This window comes from Chanodichthys erythropterus, chromosome 17 (genome assembly GCF_024489055.1).
Source record: "Chanodichthys erythropterus isolate Z2021 chromosome 17, ASM2448905v1, whole genome shotgun sequence".
NCBI lineage: Eukaryota > Metazoa > Chordata > Actinopteri > Cypriniformes > Xenocyprididae > Chanodichthys > Chanodichthys erythropterus.
The window spans coordinates 26,452,221-26,475,000 of NC_090237.1; the positions used below are offsets into that span (position 1 = coordinate 26,452,221).

General features: G+C 36.0%; 1 protein-coding gene across 8 annotated transcripts in view; it reads right to left on the reverse strand.

Moving 5' to 3' along the window:
* Positions 1-22,780, reverse strand: part of mecom (MDS1 and EVI1 complex locus) — a 236,012-nt gene that overhangs the window by 128,807 nt on the left and 84,425 nt on the right. For all 8 annotated transcript variants that reach the window (XM_067364507.1, XM_067364506.1, XM_067364502.1 and 5 more), the window contains exon 2: positions 4,065-4,420. In XM_067364507.1, the coding sequence (XP_067220608.1) occupies positions 4,065-4,420 (356 nt within the window). The remainder of the gene's footprint in view (positions 1-4,064; positions 4,421-22,780) is intronic.

Sequence of the window (22,780 nt, forward strand, 5' to 3'; positions counted from 1 at the left end):
CTCATTTTGGGTAAAAACAGAAAAATAATACTAAAGTACTTTGTAACGTAGTAACAAGTAGTTTTTCAGCAAACTACTTATTTACTCTTACTTGAGTCATATTATTTTTCAGTACTTTTACTTGTACTCAAGTAAATGATTTCTTAAACAGCAATACTTTTACTTAAAGGTGCCATAGAATGTCTTTTTAAAAGATGTAATATAAGTCTAAGGTGTCCCCTGAATGTGTCTGTAAAGTTTCAGCTCAAAATACCACATAGATTTTTTTTTATTCATTTTTTTAACTGCCTATTTTGGGGCATCATTAACTATGCGCCAATTTAGGCTGCGGCTCCTTTAAATGCTCTTGTCAGTTATTATTGCTCCATCGGCCATTTTTCACAGTTGTTCTTGCTTGCTTACCTAGTCTGATGGTTCAGCTGTGCACATCCAGACGTCCTGCCCTTGTCTAATGCTTGAACATGAGCTGGCATATGCAAATATTGGGAGCGTACATATTAATGATCCCGACTGTTACGTAACAGTCGGTGTTATGTTGAGATTCGCCTGCATACAGTTGAATATATAAATGTGTACTATCATTGAAACACCAGTACGAAATCACATAAATACCTGCACACCATCACACAAACAAAGGGGCTGTTTACACAATACAGTTTTCAACTAAAAACTGATTTTTTTTTTTACGTGTTTTAGCCATTCACCTACACAACAATGGCATTTTGGAGGCCTGAAAAGGCAAACTTTTGAAAACGGGTTTTAAAGTGCACATTTTTAAAAATGATACCGTTATCATCTCTGTGTAAACAACAAAAAAGTGTATCTGTGAAACAGTCACGGCATGCACATGTGTATTATTAAGTGTTTACTTTATAGACATGCGCATTTGGCGTGAGTGCTCTGTAAAAAAAGTCTTTCTTTACAAAGTGACATTGCCAACTACTGACCTGGCATGGTAATACAGCGTTTTCAGCGTGCAGCTCATGATCTGGTGTTTTCTGTGTCGCAGAGCGGCTTGGTTCACAGTAAACGCTGCTTCACAAGAACTCATCTCTGCATCTGGGTTGCTTATATTTTATCAGAAAAATTTCAATTGGATTTTTTCCACAAATCAGAACACTAACCAACAATCAAACACTAGTACACAATTACAAAAACACAATCAGGCTCACATAGATGGGTACATTACAGCACTTGTGCTTTGAGCGTCTGTTCCCTCACACACACACACATGCACGCACTTCATCAAAGCCTCCAGATGGGTTCGGTCTTTATCGTACCCCAGCCGGTGACATCACTCTTCCACACGGCAAAACTGATGATGAAAGCAAACAGATCTATCTTAACTCGCATTTACCAAATCAATTTTATTTTTACAGTCTCTTGCATATTGGCATATTGACGGCTTCTCACTCGGTGGGATGGAGGGAGGGGGGTGCAGAGGAGAATGAGAGGGAAAGGCAGGGAGATAGGCTTAATGCCATTTACCATATTTAATGTGTCCATGTCATCATTGAATATCCCCTCTGAATAATGCGCCACTTCATCATAAATTCTTTACAACTTATTTACTTAATGGAGAGAGTTATGGGCCGCTGTCAGCCAGCTAATTAAACATAGTGATACAGCACTGCCGCGCCACGCTGTCATCCGTCCCCCATCTCTCTCTCTGTGGCTTCTCAGTTTCTTAAATACATATTATTCAAGCATGCAATAAATTACAGATAGATTAAAATTCATGAAACCCTTTTTTCTCCTTCGTTTCCTTCCATAGTGAACGAACAAGAAAGAAAGACAGCAAGAAAGAGAGAGGGAGTGCTTGCTCAAGAGGCTGTAAATCTACCATTGGGAGACAGCTGCCTTTTCAATCATATTAAAACCTAATGTTTGCACATGTAAGATTTCTGCCATGCTGAGGAGGGAAAAGACAACTTACGAAGTGAAAAAAGTCCGATTAAAATGCAAGTTTAACCATTTTGTTTTCCAACAAGAACAGTCACAAGAACAAATTCAAACCTTTCAACAGCATTTAGTCAAAGTTAACCATAATTACATATGCCAACCAAACTTAAACCATAATACCACGTCCTGACAAAAATGCCTCTAAAAAACAGCCTGGAACTGGTTATTAACGTTTAAATCATCGCCATACAAACAGGACCAAAATCCGACCCGAGCAGACCAGAATTAATCATAAATAAACATATCATAAAAGCTGAACACATATAATTCAAAGGGCACTAAAGTGTGTGCAAGCAGTTCTGCTCAAACTATTGCTTAAAAATACTGCAAGGTGTGTTTACAGCCACTGCTTTACAGATAATGTCGATATCATGAACCTTTTCTTTAATATTGAATGGTCGTTCTTCAAGAGTTTCTTTATCAGAGCAGGACGAGTCTAAGCATTCAATTAGCTTGATACTCCTCCTGCGACCTCTCCAGCCAGGCGAAATTAGCCTAAAATGACCCCGACTAAGACAACACTCGACCTCTGGCCTTGTCCTGTGACCTGGTTTCGACTAGGAGAGTAAACTGAGTGATATCTGACAGACAGGGCAGTCACGAGGAGGGGCGGTCTTTAACCTGGCTAAAAAGTAGGATTTATGAGCCTCGAGCTTTAATTGAGTTTGGAAAGTCTAACTCCTCCCACTATGATGACACTGGGTCATTGACAAATAAGGTTCTTCAAAAGTGTCAAACATTTAAGGAGATATAATTAATTTTAAAGTTGTATTAAGTGTTAACAATAAGATTATGCGTTTTTTTATAATTAACACTGCTTTTGTCATTTATTACAAGATGGACAAAATTTGTCACCAAAAAAGTCATTCGGTTTAACCAAAATTTCAGTTTTACCAAATGACACTTTTTGTTATACCCCATGATGATATTTTCAAACAATGCTAACAGGCTGATATCTAGCTGAATGACAATCAAACATTTTGATGTTTAAGTTAAGTTTTTTAAATATTACAACATTTTCCATTTTTTATAGCGGTTGTACCAAATGACCTGATGTTTCGGGACATGCATATGAGCAAGTGAAAACATTAATTTTTCAAATAGTTAAGAGAGAGTCTGCACGATGTTGAAATATGATGTTATAAAATTATGTTAGAATAAAAAATATATTCATTTATTACATTTTAAGATATTTTAATCACAAATGAAATGGCTGTATTAGCCTTTAGAAGGTTAAACCAAATGACCTTTTGACACTTCAAAATCTTTAAAATACCTTTATATGTAACAAAATATAAATAAAACATTTTCGATTCAATAAAAAAGATCAAGTTGTACTACCTTACAAACTTTGGATGTCATATATTTGATTTTTATTATTATTATTACAGCCTTTGGACAAAAAAAAAAAGACCCATCACGTCATTGACACCATCATATATGAATAATTGACCACTCTAATCTGTCGGTAAGGTCATAGCACTAAAAACAAAATAAAGCAATACATGCAGACAACTGTCGGACTACACAAACTTTACTTTTCTATTTAAAAATGACATTTTACAATTTCACTTTATTTTAATTCCGCTTCCTTACATTCAAATTCAACTTGCAATTCTCTTTCCTGCTTTCTACCTCAATCCAAATTCAGCTGCAATTTAAAAGCCATTCTCAAATCAGTCCAAAATGGCACACAACCCTGGTTTGCAGTGACGAATAAGCACGTGAAATCTTCTGTACATATTTTCAGACTTAAGTGGCATTAAAAAGACTTTCAAGGACATTTATATTATGTAATTGGCATAACATTGACCAAAAGCCTGTCTAGTAATTTTGACTAATGGGATTATGGCAACTGCTAACTGGGGTTAGTGTAAGATCACAGAGCCGAGTAGAGGTGCTTCACCATAAAACATGAGGGCCAGGGTTAATCACACTACCTCGCTACTGATGACAGCGAAACCCTCAGTCATAACAGCAGCCCATGAGCCCATGTTATCTGCATGCTTTGTCTCCAACCGTGTGAGAAGTTTCTTATCTGAAAAAGGCTGCTATCAGACTACTGTAGAGGAACACATCTCAGATTCATTGTTTGATCCTACCTCCCATGCCTGAGTGGCATTTTCTGGGCTGTGTCTTGAAGTTCCCTCATAGGGTCCGAGACGTTCTCCCACCTCCAGTCTCCTCCGGCTCCAGACACCCAGGTTTCCTCTGGTAACGGCCGACTCGCGGACCTCAAAGTCTGGGGGCACCAATTCGACCCCATCCCCGGCCAGGTACATTGAAGTGTGGAACGACGGGTGGAAGGGGGAGGGGGCGACCGGGGAGGCCGCATCACCTGATAGGCCAGGAGAAGGAAGGTCATTAGCAGTGGCCAGTGGGACTGGATCTGCATCAGACACTCCGCCAAGTTCCTCCAGGTCATCAGAGGCAAAAAGAGAAAAGTCCTCTCCATCTCCTAAACAAGAATAGACAGAAATATTTCACGTTGTGAGAACTTAGCAGTTAAATGTACAATTTAGTACAATCAGCCTAATAAAGTACTGACTAAACGAATGGTAAACGGACAAACCATTTATTTGAGCAATAGCTTGTTTGCAATCACATGGTTCTGAATTCAGCTGGAGGGCAGGAAGTAAGGAAGTCTGTATTGTAGTGGTTTAGACACTATTTCAAAATATAGATATAAACAAAACAAAAAAAAATCACTACATATGTTGGACGTGATCCTTATGTTATGAAGTGGAGAGAATTTCTACTGAATTGAAAGATTTGCCTGCCATTGAGGCGGTAGATATAGAGAATGTGAAGCTGCCGTCACACCGTGTTGAGTTCTAGTCTGGTCTGTTTATATCGTGCTGCCTTTCTGCTTGTGAGTTTTGGGCAGTATTTTTGATTTTGTCATGATTGTGAAAAATGTCACCATTGAAGGTTATTCATTCTGAATCAAGAATTGCAATAGGAACTCACATAATCGTTCATGGAAAAAAATGGCCGGTGTAATACAATTTTCACCTTTTCTATGTGTAAAAACACTAAGGGTATCAGGTTGAGTTGGTAACCAGATCAACATTGTGAACAGAATTCTACAAAACTTTAGTGAAAACACCAAATGATCATGCAATGGGATAAAATAGCTCCTCTTCCCTACAAACGATACCATGAAGAATGTGACTATTTAACCAAGTCAAAAACAAAAAAGCAGGTATCCATATTAATTTCACTATCAGCAGACGCAAAACGCTATTAAAGGCGACAACTTTTAAAGTTAAAAAATTATATAAGTTACGTAAACGGTAAAAGATCCTAGTGGTTTCTTTGTTTGATCGATTTGAGCAACCATGAATGATGCAAAACATAGGAATTTTGAGTTTTTGATAGCGATACTATCCTATATAGAAAAATCACTTCCTGCCCTCCAGCCGCATTTCGCGCCACAGCAATGACGTCATATGCAAACAACCTATTCTATTTGGTGCCTCTAGTGGCAAACAAACTGTATTACAGCTTCAACTTTGAGACCTCACGCTCATAAATCCCACTGTTTATCCTTTGCATGTAATTATAAGCACATTAAAATTAATGTATTCTTACATTTAACTTTTTTCATTTATTTTCTTTTCAAAAAAATATTACAGGTAGCCTACCTGGACGTAAAAGAAAAGATAAATATTCAACACTAAGACAAATTATCAAGTGCCAACAACCAATATAATACTGTTTTAGACATTGCACTGTACCAGTACAGTTGCAGCACTATTCAAAATGTAAGTATGCCTACTTTCGTTTTATTTGTTTTTGAAAACCCGTACTTTCAAACCACAACCTGCCCATGTATGCGACCTCTGCAGATATGAGTAAATATACATAGTGCCATAAAAAAATATTTGAGCACTAGAGCTGTTAAACAAACACAGGGGAAAGTGGTTTGTGTCCATGATAACAGTTAATCCAGTCTGGATAAGAAGGTGTCTGGGGTGATAATCATCTTCACTGCTTCGCCGGTTACACCCTGTCATGCTCCTCCTGAGGCCCACTTCAGATTGTTTGGATACAAGGGAGGGGGGGAATCTCCAGTGGGAAGACCTGACTGATCCTTGGACTCACTATGCAGGCCCCAACACTTTTACGCTTCCTTTTCCCCATTTTTTTCCATTGACCCTAGTGAAGAGGATTCGGTGTGAAAACAGCGGATGCTGAAGATGTTTAGGTTAATTATGAGCTGAATACAGGGAGGATGTTGTCTGGTGTCCTGTGACCTCTTGCTCTACTCGGAGAGGAAAACCAGCGCGTGGCTGATGAGGGAAGTCCTCATATTGTCTGCCCTTAAATACCATCCCATCTGGGTTTCAAGTATATAATACTGTATACCAGTGGCGAGTGGTGAATTTTATAAACGTGTATGCTGGGTGGCACGTTATATCAAAAAAACACCTGGCGTAGATACGATTGATGGACAGAGTGTAATAACTGCTTAGTTGCTTACTCTCATGACGCATAGCAACACAGCTGAAAGTATTCCTTGTTTGACCTTTTATTGAAGGTAGCCTACATTTAGCCTGTTGATGCCTTCACGAGCACCTGTTGCGTCGGGTTTGAGTTGAGTCAGGCGAGACGTGCGAAAGAGTAATTTGCAAAATATGCTGTATTTTTGTAATTCCTTTAGGTGGCAGTTTAAATGTATGCCAGAAGTGCTTTTTTTTTTAAAATAAGTAGGCCTATAATATCATAAATGTTACTAGCCTATTATAAATAAGTCAAATATAATTAGAATAAATGTTAGTATAATAAAAAATATAAGTATTCTTTAAAAATAAGTTGAAATATTGCAAATTGATGACTTTAACAAACTCACATCCATAGACTATTGATTAACAGCCTCAGATAGTTACAGTAAGTCTGCTTAATGCAGTTCTGTCTTTAACAGTTTATAAGTTTTCACTAAAAATACATTTCCCTGTGGAGAAAATGAAATACTATGAAAATAGTTTCAGTTCTGACTTTTTCACTTGATTTAGTCTAGTTAGTTTTGTCTCAAAATACAATGTGCATTTCAGTGATTGAGATCTGGCAGCAGCAGCACATTTTTCCTCTTGGGCGAGTGATCCGCTCACAGCTTATCCTGCCCATGAAATCCTCCATAGGCCAGCAAACCAATGAGAATGCGGGACACTGATGATGATACATAACAACAGAGCAAAGGCGCAAAAACTGCTGTAGATCCGTATACCCAGAAGCCTCCGTAACTGGCAGATTTAACCCTTAAATGCATGAATGTTTCGCCACTCATTCTTACATATTCGGGTTTTTATCGACCCGGATCTGTATCTAACACGGAGGGGGATCTCTACCTGTTGCGATAATATAAAACTACACTGATAATAGAGTAACAATTAAAGAGGAAGAAAAAAAATTGTATTTTGTTACCTTTTGGAGCTTGAAAGGGCTCAGTTTGTGCAGATGTTTTATGCCATCATCACTGTCCTCCTCAGAGCTAATTTCCCAGTAAATTCCCAGTTTTATGTTTGAGGTCACAAATATGAGCCCATTCACGATATCAAACATATTCTCAAAACTATATAATTTTCAACATCTTCAAAATCATTTAATCGCTAACAGCTTCACCAGATCCATCCAGTAACAGTTACAGTCATATTTGATTGCGTTCAGTACTCTGCAGTAAATCGCTGAGCCATTTCATGTTTTTCTTATTATTTCGTTTTCTGTCTGAATGAGTCGTCACTTCAACATTGTGTATCAGACATTGCCACCTTGTGGAATAAAGGTGAATTGCACTTATTCTGTCATCTAAGATTCAATTATTGTTGTTTAGAAAAAAATATACGTACACTCATACACACCTCAGGTCGTTTGAGACCCTATACAATTTTTACAAAAAATGAATACAAAAATAGGCATTCTTTCATAATTTTATGATTTTTTTCTTGTTATATTCTTTATGATGATTTGATTTAGGAATACCAAGAAGGTTGATGTCTAACGAAAAATGAACGAGGAGGAGGGTAGTGAATGACGTCCCGGGTCACTAAAGACCCGAGGTATGCATTTAAGGGTTATAATGAAATTGCCTTTGTTTGCCAAACAAATAAATTACCGACAGTTACATACGTGTTACCAACCTTTTATCATGTAGGCTTTATGGTGAACCTCAAACAAAGGAATTTATAGCAATCTATAGTGTTAATGTTAATCAGCGACTCTACACCATAATCTAGAAACAATAGTTTCACCAATTTCCGCCAATCCGAATGAATTGAATCCGATTGCAGATCTGTTTACATGTACTATAAACATTGTTATCTGATTAAAATATCCATTTATATGTGTTTTATATACATTCCGATTAAAACTTTTGTGCACACGCTCTGCATTTGTGACGTCATATCATTCACACTTGCGGAGACAACCATGGACGTGACACCAGAGCTCATCGTTATTTTTACTCTGTTGGCATACACATTCATAAATCTTTACAACTAAACACATGAACGTGAACTTGTGCACTGCGTAATGTATGTCAACAATGCACTGCGCATGTGCCCCAGACACTTCTGAATACGATTGAGAAAGTAGTCGGATGTGTAAATAATGTGAGATAATAATGTTCAATTGCCTGGTCCGAACCAGAGTTTGATTGCTCCCCCTGCCCACACAGCAACACTGACTCAACCAATGGCATGAGTTTGAGGCGGGACTATCTGTTTTGTCCATCCAACAGGAGATGAGGGGAGTTGGGAAAGCTGTTTGAAAATAATAATTCTTCGCTCTTATTGAAGCCATAATGCAGTGGTAGCACGATTTTTGTTAACATGGTGCTCCCAAAGCGATGAGGGTGTGTGCTCTGACATAAAACCTGCTTTTACTTAAAATTCTTGAGACAAAACCTTTTCGCCGCCAAATGCGTATAAATATGAGTGTGCTAACCACCGATATCACTAAAGCACTGGGACCTGAAAGGCTGCAGCTAAAAGCTAACACACAGTGCTAACATGCTCTACCTAATGTGCCGTTGCTAACACGCTTGGAGCTAACCTGCTGTGCGTAAGTCACGGCGGGGCTAACATACTGTGGCTAGCATGCTGTGGCTAACGTGTTGTGACAGGTAGTGGTGAGTGCTAATGAGGGCTGGGCCGGCACTCCTGCACATCTTCCTGTCTCCTCACATTCCTAACACTCAGTGGGGCTCTACGCTACACGGTGCCTTCAGAGTCACGGTCACTAGTGCAGAGTATAATTTTCACTAATAGTGTAATATGTAGATATTAAAAGATAATAAATAAAGGCTAGAGTTAAAAACATTAAAGAGGACATGCTACGGTCCTACTCATCTTTCTTCAGATTTTCCGACAAATGATGATTGATAAATATGCAATAAACACTCACTTACAAATTCTCCATAACAACGTACCCCAACAAGGTGTGACAATCTTTTTCATATTAGCTCCGCCTACAACAAAAGCTCATTGGAACATCATGCATATAAATGTTGATTGAGGAAGTTGAGATTACATATTATATGACAAATCCTTCACATTCCACATTAAGTTATGTATGCAGTGTTAGATGAGCAATTAAACTGAACATGAAAGCAATTTCAGAGCTTTTAAAATAAAAGCTTTTATTGACACCAGGCCCAGCGAACGACTGATCATGAAATGTGCCTTTTTATCACAGATAGGTAAAACAGTGCCTCCGCAGAAGAAATCAATGCCTACTTCATCATTGCAATGTTAGCATTAGTGAGATGAGGAGGAGAGAAGAGCGATACTACAGGATAAAAATAACATTACCTTTCAAAGGATCTTAATGCTAGGAATATGGTTATTTATTTTCAACAATGTGAATGTCTCAGTTGACCTTTATTTATTTGTATTTCACTGTGGATTCTTTGGTAAATCAATCAAATTTCGGTGCAGTCTTTGCAAACAGACATTTTTTACGATATGAACTCTACAGTAATGCGACAACATGTCAGTAACTGTGTTAATTCTAATGCCTGATCTGATATGTAATGATTCACGTACAGTCACATGTTCTTTGTCTGTGAGTCAGTAAATCAAACCAGTGACTAAATGGTCAACTTCACATTGTTTCTCTTAGTAGAATGAAAATAATCTGTTATTTAAATGGTGATTAAATTATATATAGAAAGCGATCAAAGAACGCTTTCTTTACAATCGCTAGAGCCGTCAATCAAACAGCGTGCACTGGAGCTGTCAATCAAACAGCACAAGTTTATCAGTGACTGAGTTCTGGACTTCGACAAAACTCCCGTTTTATTCAACAAATCTCTTAGATACATTGCATTTTCACTGATAGTTATGATAAAAGCATTGTTAGTGTGCAGAAATTGAGTTGCAATGACGAGATCACTACTTTTATGCTTAGGAATGGGTAGGAAAAAAGCCTTTTATTTCTACATTATGACCATTTTTTGACGTAAAACCATACTAACATTAGTCTGCATTTATTTGATCTATATATATATATATATATATATATATATATATATATATATATATAAATTTTAATGTAATTCATTCCTGTGTTGTCAAAGCTGATTTTTCAGCAGCCATTATTTCAGTCTTTAGTGTCCTTCAGAAATCATTGAAAACATTTGTTCTGCTGAATATATTTGTGGAAACCTTGATACATTTTTCCAGGATTTTTTAATGAATAGAAAGTTCAAAATAACAGCATTTCTTTGAAATCGAAATCTTTTGGAAAATCACAAATGTCTTTACTGTCACTTTTGATCAATTTAATGCATCCTTTCTGAATAAAAGTATTAATTTCTTAAAAAAATCATACTGACCCCAAACTTTGGAAGGGTAGCGTATTTCAAAAAAAGATTACAAAGACAAACAAGTCCAGGAACGTGCATTATGAGAGTAAAATGGTTCAATTTTGATATCATGTTGACTTTAATAGTCATATTTCAGTAGGGGAGATGGCAGATTTGGATGGATTTTTTCAATGTGGTTTATAGAAGGAAGAAATCTGACAGATTAAACATTTTCTCTAATCATTAACAGTTAATCTTTCCTTCTGTTCCTATGATTTATAGCAAAGACAAGAAGTGAATTCTAAAGTAAGTTGGTTGAGTGACATGTTTGAATGCAAGAAAACCTCAGATACTACAACTTTTCACGCAAGTTGTTATGGTAATAATATCATCGATGTATTAAAATAAAAAATAGACAAGAGTGGTCTAGACACTGTCAAGAATCATATTTCTTCACGATGATATAAACATAGGTATCTCCAGCTTTACACAGATATTACTCCTGACTCTGAATCACAGGTGATCTGAGAGCGCTAAGTCTTTCCAGATGTCGTCTTGTGCCATTTACAATATTTCACTTTGTGCCATTGCACACACGCACACACGCAAACGCATCTGCATGCTTTAAAATGACAGCTGAGGACCTGGTTAAGGCCTCCACCACACGCCTGTGGATCCGCTAAGCACGAGAGGCCATAACGATCATCCGAGCCGTGCCATTTAAAATTGCCCCTGCCCACAGAGAGAGTGAAAGTTAGTTGGCCGCAGTCTTCAAACCCTGAGCTTTTAAAGGTAACTCAATCCCTCCTCTGCCATCCCTCCCTTCCTGCGGCTCCAACTGATCGGCTTCATCCTGCCTGTTAAAGAAACGAGGGGAAAAACACTACGGTACAGGACACTCAAAAGCAGTATGGGGGATTTCTTTTGGTCTATAAACATATATTTCTGAAAGGTAAACGTCCCTCAAGAAAAATACACCAAAGTGAAGTGCAGAATGTGGTCTGTTTCTTAAAAACGGCTGTGGTTTCAGTATTAGATTGCAGATAAAGTATACGGTTTGGCATGAGTTAGCGGTGGGTTTTTTTGCAGAACTTCCCTCTCGTTTTATTTGCTTAGAATTAATTGATTCGATTAGGATAAGAAAATTTATCAACCACCGAGGTGGAAACAAACGGTGCGCGTAAGTAAATCAGAATCTTATGTAAAGCCTGTGAGAAACCCAGGATTTCCTGTAATCTTGATCTGTGGATCCTTCTAAACAAAAGTACCACACCTTCAATTGAGCAGATAACATCAGTGTGGACACAAACTAGCAATTATGATGTCATTGAGATAAATGGCTATTATTGTTCTGGGGAAAGTCACCTATAGAACATCCCTGATTAGAATGGGACATTCTAGAACAGAACAGTGACACGACCTATAAATGTCTCCGCCATGATGTCACTTACACCCAACAATCACAATCTGCAAATCTGAAAGAATAGGAGCATTTCCTGTCATTTAATACAGAACATAACTCATCACTTCCTGTTCCACCCATTTAAAGCACTGGTGAACAAGCATGTGTGTGCATATATAAAGACTTTCATTGTTAATGTTTATTTTTCCCTACCATGACATATGCTTTAGAAAAAATCAAGACGGATGGAGCAATGGAAATAGATAGAAGGGACAAGAGATTGATGACATGGCGACCACTGGTTGAAGGATGTAGTTTACATACATAAACATCAGCGTAACACACTAACAAATCAATCCCCTTAAACTTTTCATTAGTGTAGCGTGTTTAATTCATACACCAGCTGTGTTAGCTGCAGGGATGATATCGACCAACAGACTTCATACAGTGTGATATTAAAACAGATGTTTTTACCAACAAAACACACACACACACACCGGTGCATTTGAGGTGAAAACACTCAAGTAATAAGTAGCTTTACATTTATGCACTTATTTAAAGCAACTTACATCGCATTTTAACAGTTGCATTTCTAAGGAATCAAACCCATGAGACTGGCATTGCAGGCACCATGATCTACCCAAAGGGTTAGTTCACCCAAAAATGAAATTTCTGTCATTAATTACTCACCCTCATGTCGTTCCACACCCGTAAAACCTCTGTTCAACTTCGGAACATGAATAAAGACCTTTTTGATGAAATCCAAGAGGTTTTTTATCCACCATTCAAGGTCCAGAAAAGAACTTAAAGGTGCATCTTTTAAAAGATGTAATGTAAGTCTAAGGTGTCCCCTGAATGTGTCTGTGAAGTTTCAGCTCAAAACCCCATAGTTTTTTTTAAATTCATTTTTTTAACTGCCTATTTTGGGGCATCATTAAATATGAGCCGATTCAGGGGCTGCTGGCCCTTTAAATCTCTCGCTCCACGCCCACAGAGCTCGTGTTTGCCTTGAACAGTGCATAAACAAAGTTCACACAGCTAATATAACCCTCAAATGGATCTTTACAAAGTGTTTGTAATGCATGCGGCATGCATGCGTCGGATCATGTGAGTATTGTATACTGTTATATTGTTTACATTGATTCTGAATGAGTTTGAGGCTGTGCTCTGTGGCTAACGGCTAATGCTACACTGTTGGAGAGATTTATAAAGGATGAAGTTGTGTTCATGAATTATACAGACTGCAAGTGTTGAAAAATGAAAATAGCGACGGCTCTTGTCTCCGTGAATACAGTAAGAAACGATGTTAACTTTAACCACATTGAACAGTACATTAGCAACATGATAACGAAACATAAAAAAAAAGACAATTTACAAATATGACTAAAAATATCATGATATCATGGATCATGTCAGTTATTATCGCTCCATCTGCCATTTTTCGCTGTTGTTCTTGCTTGCTTACCTAGTCTGATGATTCAGCTGTGCACAGATCCTGTCTTTCATAATGCTGGGAACATGCGCTGTCATATGCAAATATTGGGGGCGTACATATTAATGATCCCGACTGTCAGTGTTATGTTGAGATTCGCCTGTTCTTCGGAGGTCTTTTAAACAAATGAGATTTATATAAGAAGGAGGAAACACTGGAGTTTGAGACTCACTGTATGTCAATTCCATGTACTAAACTCTTGTTATTTAACTATGACAAGATAAATTAAAATTTTCATTCGAGGGCACCTTTAAAACATCATTTAAATAGTCAACTTATAGTCAACGTCAGAATGCCGGCTCATGTTTTTGCACACAAAAAGTATTCATCACATTAAGCTTAAACCATTGTAGTCACATTGACTATTTTAACCATGTCTGTACTACTTCTCTGGACCTTGAATGACAGTAATTACATTGCTTTCTATGGGGGATAAAAAAAATAAATTAATTAAAAATAAATTAAAAAATACTTGTTGGCAAATGCTATTTACACTAGCTCTGCCCACCAATGCCTGGTTGGACCACTCAAGTTTTAAAAAAGACACACAAAATTCATCGTCTTCAGTGAGCTGGGATCGGAGTTCTGGCTTTTAATGTGATCGACGCGGGTTCGAATCCGCCTTTTGCTAAGCTCGCATTTATTTTCAATAAAAATGAAAATAATGTTCTAAAAGTGGAAATAAACTGTGAACGAGTGTTGGGTTAGGGGAAGGTGTAAGGGAGGGTTTTTATTCTCCCAATAAGACAGCATCCATTTACTAATTTTATAATAAATATATAATAAATAATAAATATAATCATTATTATTGCATCCTGTTAATGTACAAAAATACTGAGGCGCAAATAGTTTCTGCCAGTATAAAGTATAGATAGCATCTAATTACTATTTACTCTTGCACAGTACTGATACTTTTACATAGTGTAAATAGAATATATTGCTATTTTCAGTTAGCGTAAATAGCATATATTGATAAGAAAATATGCTATTTGCACTTAGTGTAAATAGCCGCTGCCATAAAAAAACCCTTGGATTTCATCAAAAATATCTTAATTTGTGTTTTGAAGATGAACGAAGGTCTTACGGGTTTGGAATGACATGAGGGTGAGTAATTAATGACAGAATTTTTGGGTGAACTAACCCTTTAAAGGCTTTTAAATGCCAAAGGAAGTGCTTTGAAATGCACAGCATTATTAAATGTTTAAACAGGAAGACATTTCGAACAGCCCCTCCCCTTTTTTAAAATAGCCAATAAAGTTGTTGTTTATAGCTTGGCCAGAGCCGTTGCGTTTGGTAAAGCCGCAGTTTCCTCCTAATCTCTAACAGTTTTTCCTCCATATCGCTTTAAAATACAGCATTCTGTGCTGAATTCAAATGGTCCGATACGTTTTCTGGTCTGTGCCGACTTGCGCATATGACCCGCTCTGTGCTATCGTGTCTCTGGACCGCTGTGGCGGTTTGCATAGCACAAACATGAAAACAGACTTCATTTGCCCCAATGGAAAGCATATTTACACTGTCTTAATCGTTCCCTTTCCCTTATATAATGTGCTATGTGCCATTCACCATGTAGGTAGTGTCTATTTATAGTGTAGTAGGCGGGATGCTTAGTTTAGATTCTAGAAAGGATTTGATTGGACTGAAAATCTGATGAGAAGCTGAAGTGGAGCATGATGTCATTAAAATCATTGATCCATATTAGCGGAAGTGAGAGCGAGGATCTAAGTTTTGAATGCTTATATCTTCTAAATGCGAATTTTATTATTGTTTTGGAGCACATTAGCTTATAGATAGCAGTACGGCTAATATATTCTTATACTTTAAACAAACTTTAAACAAAAAAGCATATCATTTTAATATGTTTTAATATTATCTATAATTATAATATCTTATAATTAAGAATAAAAATAAGTAAAATTATAATATTTATTTATTATTAAGCATTATTTATATTTATAAATGTTTTTAATTGTAATTTTACTTACAGTAATTTTGTAGAATTTTGTAGGAAATATGAAAGAAGTTATAAAATTTAGTTAAAGTTCTAATTAATTAAAATAATTAATATTATAAATAAAATGTATTAATAATTATTTATTTTATTATTAAAAATGATTATTTTTATTATTGATTTTTACTTGTAGAGTTCATGTAGCTTGAGTGCTGCTGTCATTACAAAGTACCAAATAACAAAAAAATATGAAATTCATGTTAATGTTTCAACAACTTTTTATTGAAATTATTATGTGGATAATATAATTTGTAATTAAAAATATACAAATTAGAAAAAATCTAAATTGTAAATGGAATACTAATTCCAAGTGTATTATGAAGTATAATGCATCGCTTATGGCACGCAAGTCAGTTCATTACTTATAATTTTGTGAGTAAACATCAGTGACTGTGTGTGTGTGTGCGAGTGTGTGTAGCGTTCACCTCTGCTCCGGGGTTCTGCTGTGCTCATACATCACGCGATTACTGTGGGCGGCACGGGACCCCGCGTCATTACCACCAGCATTAAAGATGATAGAACCAGCCATTAATCACCATGACAACACACCCTAATGGAGAGGTGACCCAGTCAACGCCCGCGGACGTGGGGACAGACGCACCTATAGGACGAAAGCTGGGAATTGCACACACATGCACACGTTCATCCTGCAGCACTGTAGTCTGTAAATATAGAAACAAGGCTTTCTTGAGGGCCGCGCTGAGATCAGAGTCTTTAAACGTGATGATTGAGAGGGCAGATTAAGATAAAAAAGATCTAAAAAAGGCTCAACCCTTTTCCTCGACTCTTTCTCTTTTGTTTACTCTCTCGCGATTTGCTCGCACACCTCCTTCTTCATGCTTAACGTTTTTGACAACTCACCCCTTTGGTTTGAAACACCACAAAAGCAACACACAGCAACATTTTCTACTTTTGGCAACTCGAGCACAACCAAATAAACATCTCCCACCTGCCACCATTCACAGGGAGGTCTATACCTGAAGAGAGAGACATCCGTTAGAATTCCCATTCCTCCACCTCCTGTGGCGGGATGGACTCCGTATCCTCCTGGTTTAAAGGAACCTGCCACATTCCCTGTGCTCCAGGCCACTACTGACAACAGGACGAGCTGTTTTTACCAGCTCCAGGATTTATCACTTCATTGAGAGACAGCCAGAGGGCTGAGAGAAGAGAAACCCAGCCTGATAAGCAACAAAACAATATGATGGCTGTTACAAGCGCACTGGGCCCGTTTCCCAGCTGAAGATTATCCAGCCAAGACTACGGTTAAAATGAATTTTCTATGGTGTATCAATATCAACTTCATTTTGTTCAACACCAGACCTAATCTCTTTGTCGACATCTTTGGAAAAAGCCACATTAAATACACTGAAAATATTCATGCATGTGTTTGCTGTATAGAAAATGAATTCCTTTATAAATAAAAATACAAATCTTCTTTTAAAAATTTAAAAAAAAAAAAAAAAAAAAAAAAATTATATTATATTATATTATATTATATATATATATATAATAATCTTAATGTAATAATCTATTGATTTAATAAAATACATTATATATAATAATTATTTAAATGATTACATTATCCATATTTAATATTGTTACATACTGAATAATTTTTTAATGTAATTTTATCACTTAATTATTTTAATACAATTATTTAAATAATTTTATAAAATAAGCTTTAATATAATTAAAAGCTTTAAGCTTTTAATATTATTATTTTTAATTAATGCTTGTTGATGTAACATTTGAAAAGCTTTTTTATATTATTTATTTTAAAAACATGGTTACACTTTATTTTACAGTGCTGCAATTACATTGTAATTACTCAAATAAGTACGGAGTACTATTAATTAAATACATTTACTTATTATAGAGTTACAGTGAGGATTAGGGTTTGGTTTAGGATTAGTTACTTGTAATTATGCATAATTTACTGTTATCACTATAGTAAGTACATGTACATTGTGTAACTATAGCACTGTAAAATAAAGTGTTAAACATTCTTAAAAGAAATGAATGAACTCATGTTACTCATGTTTAATATATGTTCACAATCCAATGCACAAACAATTTGAATTACTAGTGCCACCACATTTCCAAATAAAATTCAGGCAGCCATTTATAAATCCATTCAAACATAAAACTAAGACTCAGTCACCATTGAGGAGGTATATAATACCTGGCATACCTTAGCATTAGCATTCCCATTAAAGGGCTAAGTGAACAAAAGGCATAAAGGGACCTATTTAAAACCTGAACTTAAATAAATGCATGGTTAAAAATACTAATTTGTTTGAATTAAACCTTTTAAGTTGCAAACGTTATTTTGTTGAGTTCTTTTGACATAATAATGTTGATCATTACATCAACTTAATATCATCTGTAATTTAAACTCAAATTTCTGCGTTAATTGGCTTTTAAAAAAAAAAAAGTAATAGTAACTTAATGAAATTTTCTTGATAACTTCAGAAATTAGACAGTGGATTTCTAGTTCCCAGCATGCTTTGCATAGAACTGGATAAGTAGAATAAATGTTGAAATTAGTTTTTCCTCTTTCTTTAAAAAAAAAATGCATCCACACAAGCACGGTTTTTAAAAAAAAAATCTCCATCCACATGAAAATGCAAAAACACGCTATGAAGCACTGTCAAAAGCCATGTTGGCCAATCAGAAGCCTGGATATAAAGTTTATTACCAGTTCCGGTAGGCTAACAACATTGTCATTTTACTAAGCATTTTATTATTATTATTATACTTAATGCCATAAACCAGAACAATACAATGAAAATATTCATTCAAAGTAAAAAAAAAAAGCAGTCATAAGCAGTGACCTTCATAGTATTGCATTCTGATCCCTCTGTACCGCAATATAATGGGAGAACTGGGCATGTATCTGTATACATGTTATAAGCCCTGTTAGCACAGTTATTAGCAGCAATATTTTGGCTACGTCCATCATTGCACAGACTCGCCTCACCTAAACAAAGGAGATAGCGGCACACAATCTTCACGTCAAACAAAGGAGATAACAGCGCACACTCCACTGGCCAAAATCTCCATCTACACGACAACACTGCAACCAGAGTTTCTAAAAATCTCACCCTGGCAGGAGTTTTCAAAAAGTTTGGTGTCAGTGAGCAGATACTGCGTTTGCATGTGGACGAACGGCCAAACCGCATCGAAAAAGCTGCGGTTTTGAAAATACCCGTGTTCGTTTGGACAGGGCCTAAGTTTTAATTTATTTGTTTTTAGCGAAAAACTGAAAGACCTGTTAGTGTTTAATGGTGTTATGTTTGACATTTAAAAGAGTAATGTTTAAGTTTTTGTGGTTACCATTGTGCTGAAGAGTAGATACATGAAGGTAATCACCATTGACTCTATAAGCAATGACTGTGCCTATGCCGTGACAAGTAATATCTTACTTGTTCATTAAATATACATGTTAAGTAAGTTATGTTAGCATGTGCTATGATAGCTGTTGAACTGAAATGGATCAGAATAATTGGTTCCATGGCTAAAACTACAAAGTAGTTGGAGCAACTTAATTTTTTGGAGTAATCAACTTAAAAAATTGTGTTTATGCTACAAATTAAATTCCTCTAACACAACATAGCTTGTTGGTTGAATGTAATTTCACTCAAAGTTGTCATAACTCAAAAAAATTGATGCAAACTGTTGTGTTAATAATTTTTTAGAACCAACACATTATTTCGGAAACGTTTACCTTTGCATCATGTACTTGCATCCAACTTAACCCTAATTCTAACTCTAACACATGCATCAGATACTGAAAAAACCCTGCAGCTCTCGAGACAGACTCAGGTGTGTGACCAGCATGCCTACAAACTGCTGCACAAGAGACATTCCAGCTCAAATCTCCCTTCTGCCCCATATGAATCCCTCGCTAACAAACTCCAGACTCTGTTACCAGCCTTTGTGTACGGAATTAAGACTCGGCTCTCTCGCTGGCCGCTGGAGACCGGCTGGACTAAATGAGTACATTTGTCTTCTCAATGGCCTGGCTGATTGGATGTTTAAAAAGAGTGTGTGTGTGTGTGTAGAGCAGATGTAAGTCTACGGCCCAGAGGGAAAGAGGAGCAGTCGGCACAATACATAATTAACCCGGACACTCAATTGAATGACAGCGCCATTGGATCAGGGTAAGAATCCTTAAGATTCAGATAAACATTCCCTGGAACAGTATTAACTCAACAACCGTTCACACAATCCCTCTTCAGCATTCAATCACACACAGGTTTTCTCGCACGTAAGAAAAGAACACTTTGGAATGCTCTATATTTTTGCAGTTTGCAATGCAGTGTGCATACTACGTAAAGTGTGTGAATATTCCTTATGAATGGAATATGGATGACGTAATACATTTGACAAAGCAGGGCCTTGGGTATAGTAACCCATGATGCAATGCAAATCAGCCAGACTGCAAAAACATAAGATTTATATGATTTTTACACAAAATTGGATCAAAAAAGCCAAATAACTGTTTATGATAACTGGACACCATTTGCGGAATTAAACAAAGTAGTGAGGTCATGTGCAGCTAATTACTATTTGAAGTATACTAAATATACATACTGGATATGAACTGCATAGTGGTTATTTAGTAAGTATTTTATTCCCATTGGGTATATCTGCAATAGCATACAACCATATTATTCTTACCACAGAATAAAAAAAATGACATGATCAGTAATACATGACAACGTATGTTTTTACATTAAGGCGAGAGACTACAGGCTAAAACGCTACAATTTTGGGTCCCACTTTATATTAAGTCATAACAATGTACTTATTGGGTTCATATTGAATTGCAAAATACTTTTGCTGCTTTTGAGGTGGGATACGGGTAAGGTTAGGGACAGGTTTTGGTGGTATTTTTTTAAAATATAAGTACAATGTAAAATCATGTATGTACACAATAAGTGCATTGTATCAAATGATTCATTTAAATGTAAGTACATAGTAGTTAAGGCCAATAATATAAAGTGGAACCCAATTTTGAGTCTTTTTGGCTTTTAATAAAGTGTTTTTTTCAGAGTAGTGATAAGAAAACACTCAAAATCCACCTTCAAGTGTTTATTTTTTAGCACTTTATCCATTTGTGTCTACAGATTTCAACTACAACACATAATATAAAAAAATAAGTTTTTTTCTCCTACACTGAGCCATATATCTCCACTTCAGAAGCACTTACATACACCAAACTTTACAGTTTTATTCCTATCTATATTCTGAAGGTTTTTACCGAGGGATTTGTTCATATATAATTTGCAAGATTATACACAACATTTCATTTCAAAGAAAAATTGTGGAAATTATTATTATTTTTTGACTGACTCTAATATGTCAAAAAAATGAAACAAGAATCCTGAACCTGACTTCATCCAATGTTCAGATTTTTGTAGATTGCAAATTAGCACATTTTTAAGTAAACAATGCCTCATTTGCATATTCAAACATAACATTTTGGAAAACACAGAAGCTGTTTGAAATTCTTATTGTAATCAATCCACTGGGGAAGTATGGTGGAATTAGTAAAAAAAAAATTTAGGTCAGTTTAATATAATTTAAGTTGGAATGACTTACACAGCCAGGTTGATTGTACTTAAAAAAAATAAAAAATAAAAAAAAATTAAAGGCAGCAAGTTTTTTTTTTTTTTTTTTTTTTACAGTGTATTTCTACAGTATGCAAATTGTCTTTAGACACAGAATACACAAATTATCTACTACATTTGCCTAAATATAGAGTATACAACCAGATCACACTTTGTTAGATACTGTATCCCACAATGCAATGCAAAACTAAAATGTCAACTTACATTTCCAGGGGCCCCCACTTCCCCTAACTCGCACTGGGCCCCGCCCCATGCTTGGAACGGCCCTGACTTTATCAATTACTTAAAATATTGACCTTCTTTGGCACATTATTTCATGAAATATTCCAACATTTTTATAAAAAAAAAAAAAAAAAAAAAAAAAAAAAACGCTCAATTTTTTTGTTATCAGAATGCATTTTCTGAATTAAATATGAAACATAGTATATAAAAAACATACTACTGTTTGATTTTACACGTTTAATACTGCATTCTCCAAACTATTTCACATGCTTAAATAGTGTGCACAGTGCACTTGTAAGCAGTATGTCAGTATTCCCATTCCGAACATACCCATTCTCACACCGTGACCTGCGCAACTCGCTAAGAGCATCTTAATTAATGAGTGCATTGTTTCGGATCGTCATTGACTCTCGGCTCAGTGTGCACCGAACAACACTTCGTTATTACACAATGCTGAGCCGACCAATTAACACTGTACAACAAGCCACGCTGTGACTGCCTAAACACACAGATAAACTCTCACACACACATATGCAAACATCCCAGCCATGAGAGGCTCATTATTAATCACTGCTAATGCTAATTAATTAAAAGAGCATGTGTACATGTGTGTGTGTGTGTGTGTAAGTGTGGCAGACAGCTGCTTGTGTCCTGGGAGCTCAGAGGGACTTTAACATGTTTCTCACAAGCCTGACAAATGACCTATTAATTATCTAATGTTGTCTGACAACAAGCACTGGATAAAGATGTATGTTTGTGCGAGAGGCTGATAGAGTCGCAGTGAGAGTGAGAGGGAGGTGTGTGTGTGTGTGTGGGGGGGGTCAAGTTTTCTGTGATTGGTAGATTTAGGGGATAAAATATACAGTGTAAAATATAAAATGTTGATATGATTTAATTCTGTGGGAAAGAGAGGCTAAGTTCATTTGAAGGATGTTGGATATTTTTAGAGAAAAGGTTTCTTCAATCTTAGTATGTTATTGATGGCATGATGTAGAACCTGTAAAAAATAAAAAATAAAAACACTGTAATCATCATAATGTTGTACCAAAACTTTAAAATTAATCGCTTGTTGTATTCTTCATTTGTAAATCACTTTGAAAAAAAAAAAGAGTCTGCTAAATGAAAAAAATGCAATTAATTAATTAATTATTAATAATAACATTTTCCATAACATTTTCATTTTCACTACAACTTGAATTAAGTTAATTTGTACTTAAATAAATTTGATCTGTTTCTCATTTTAAGC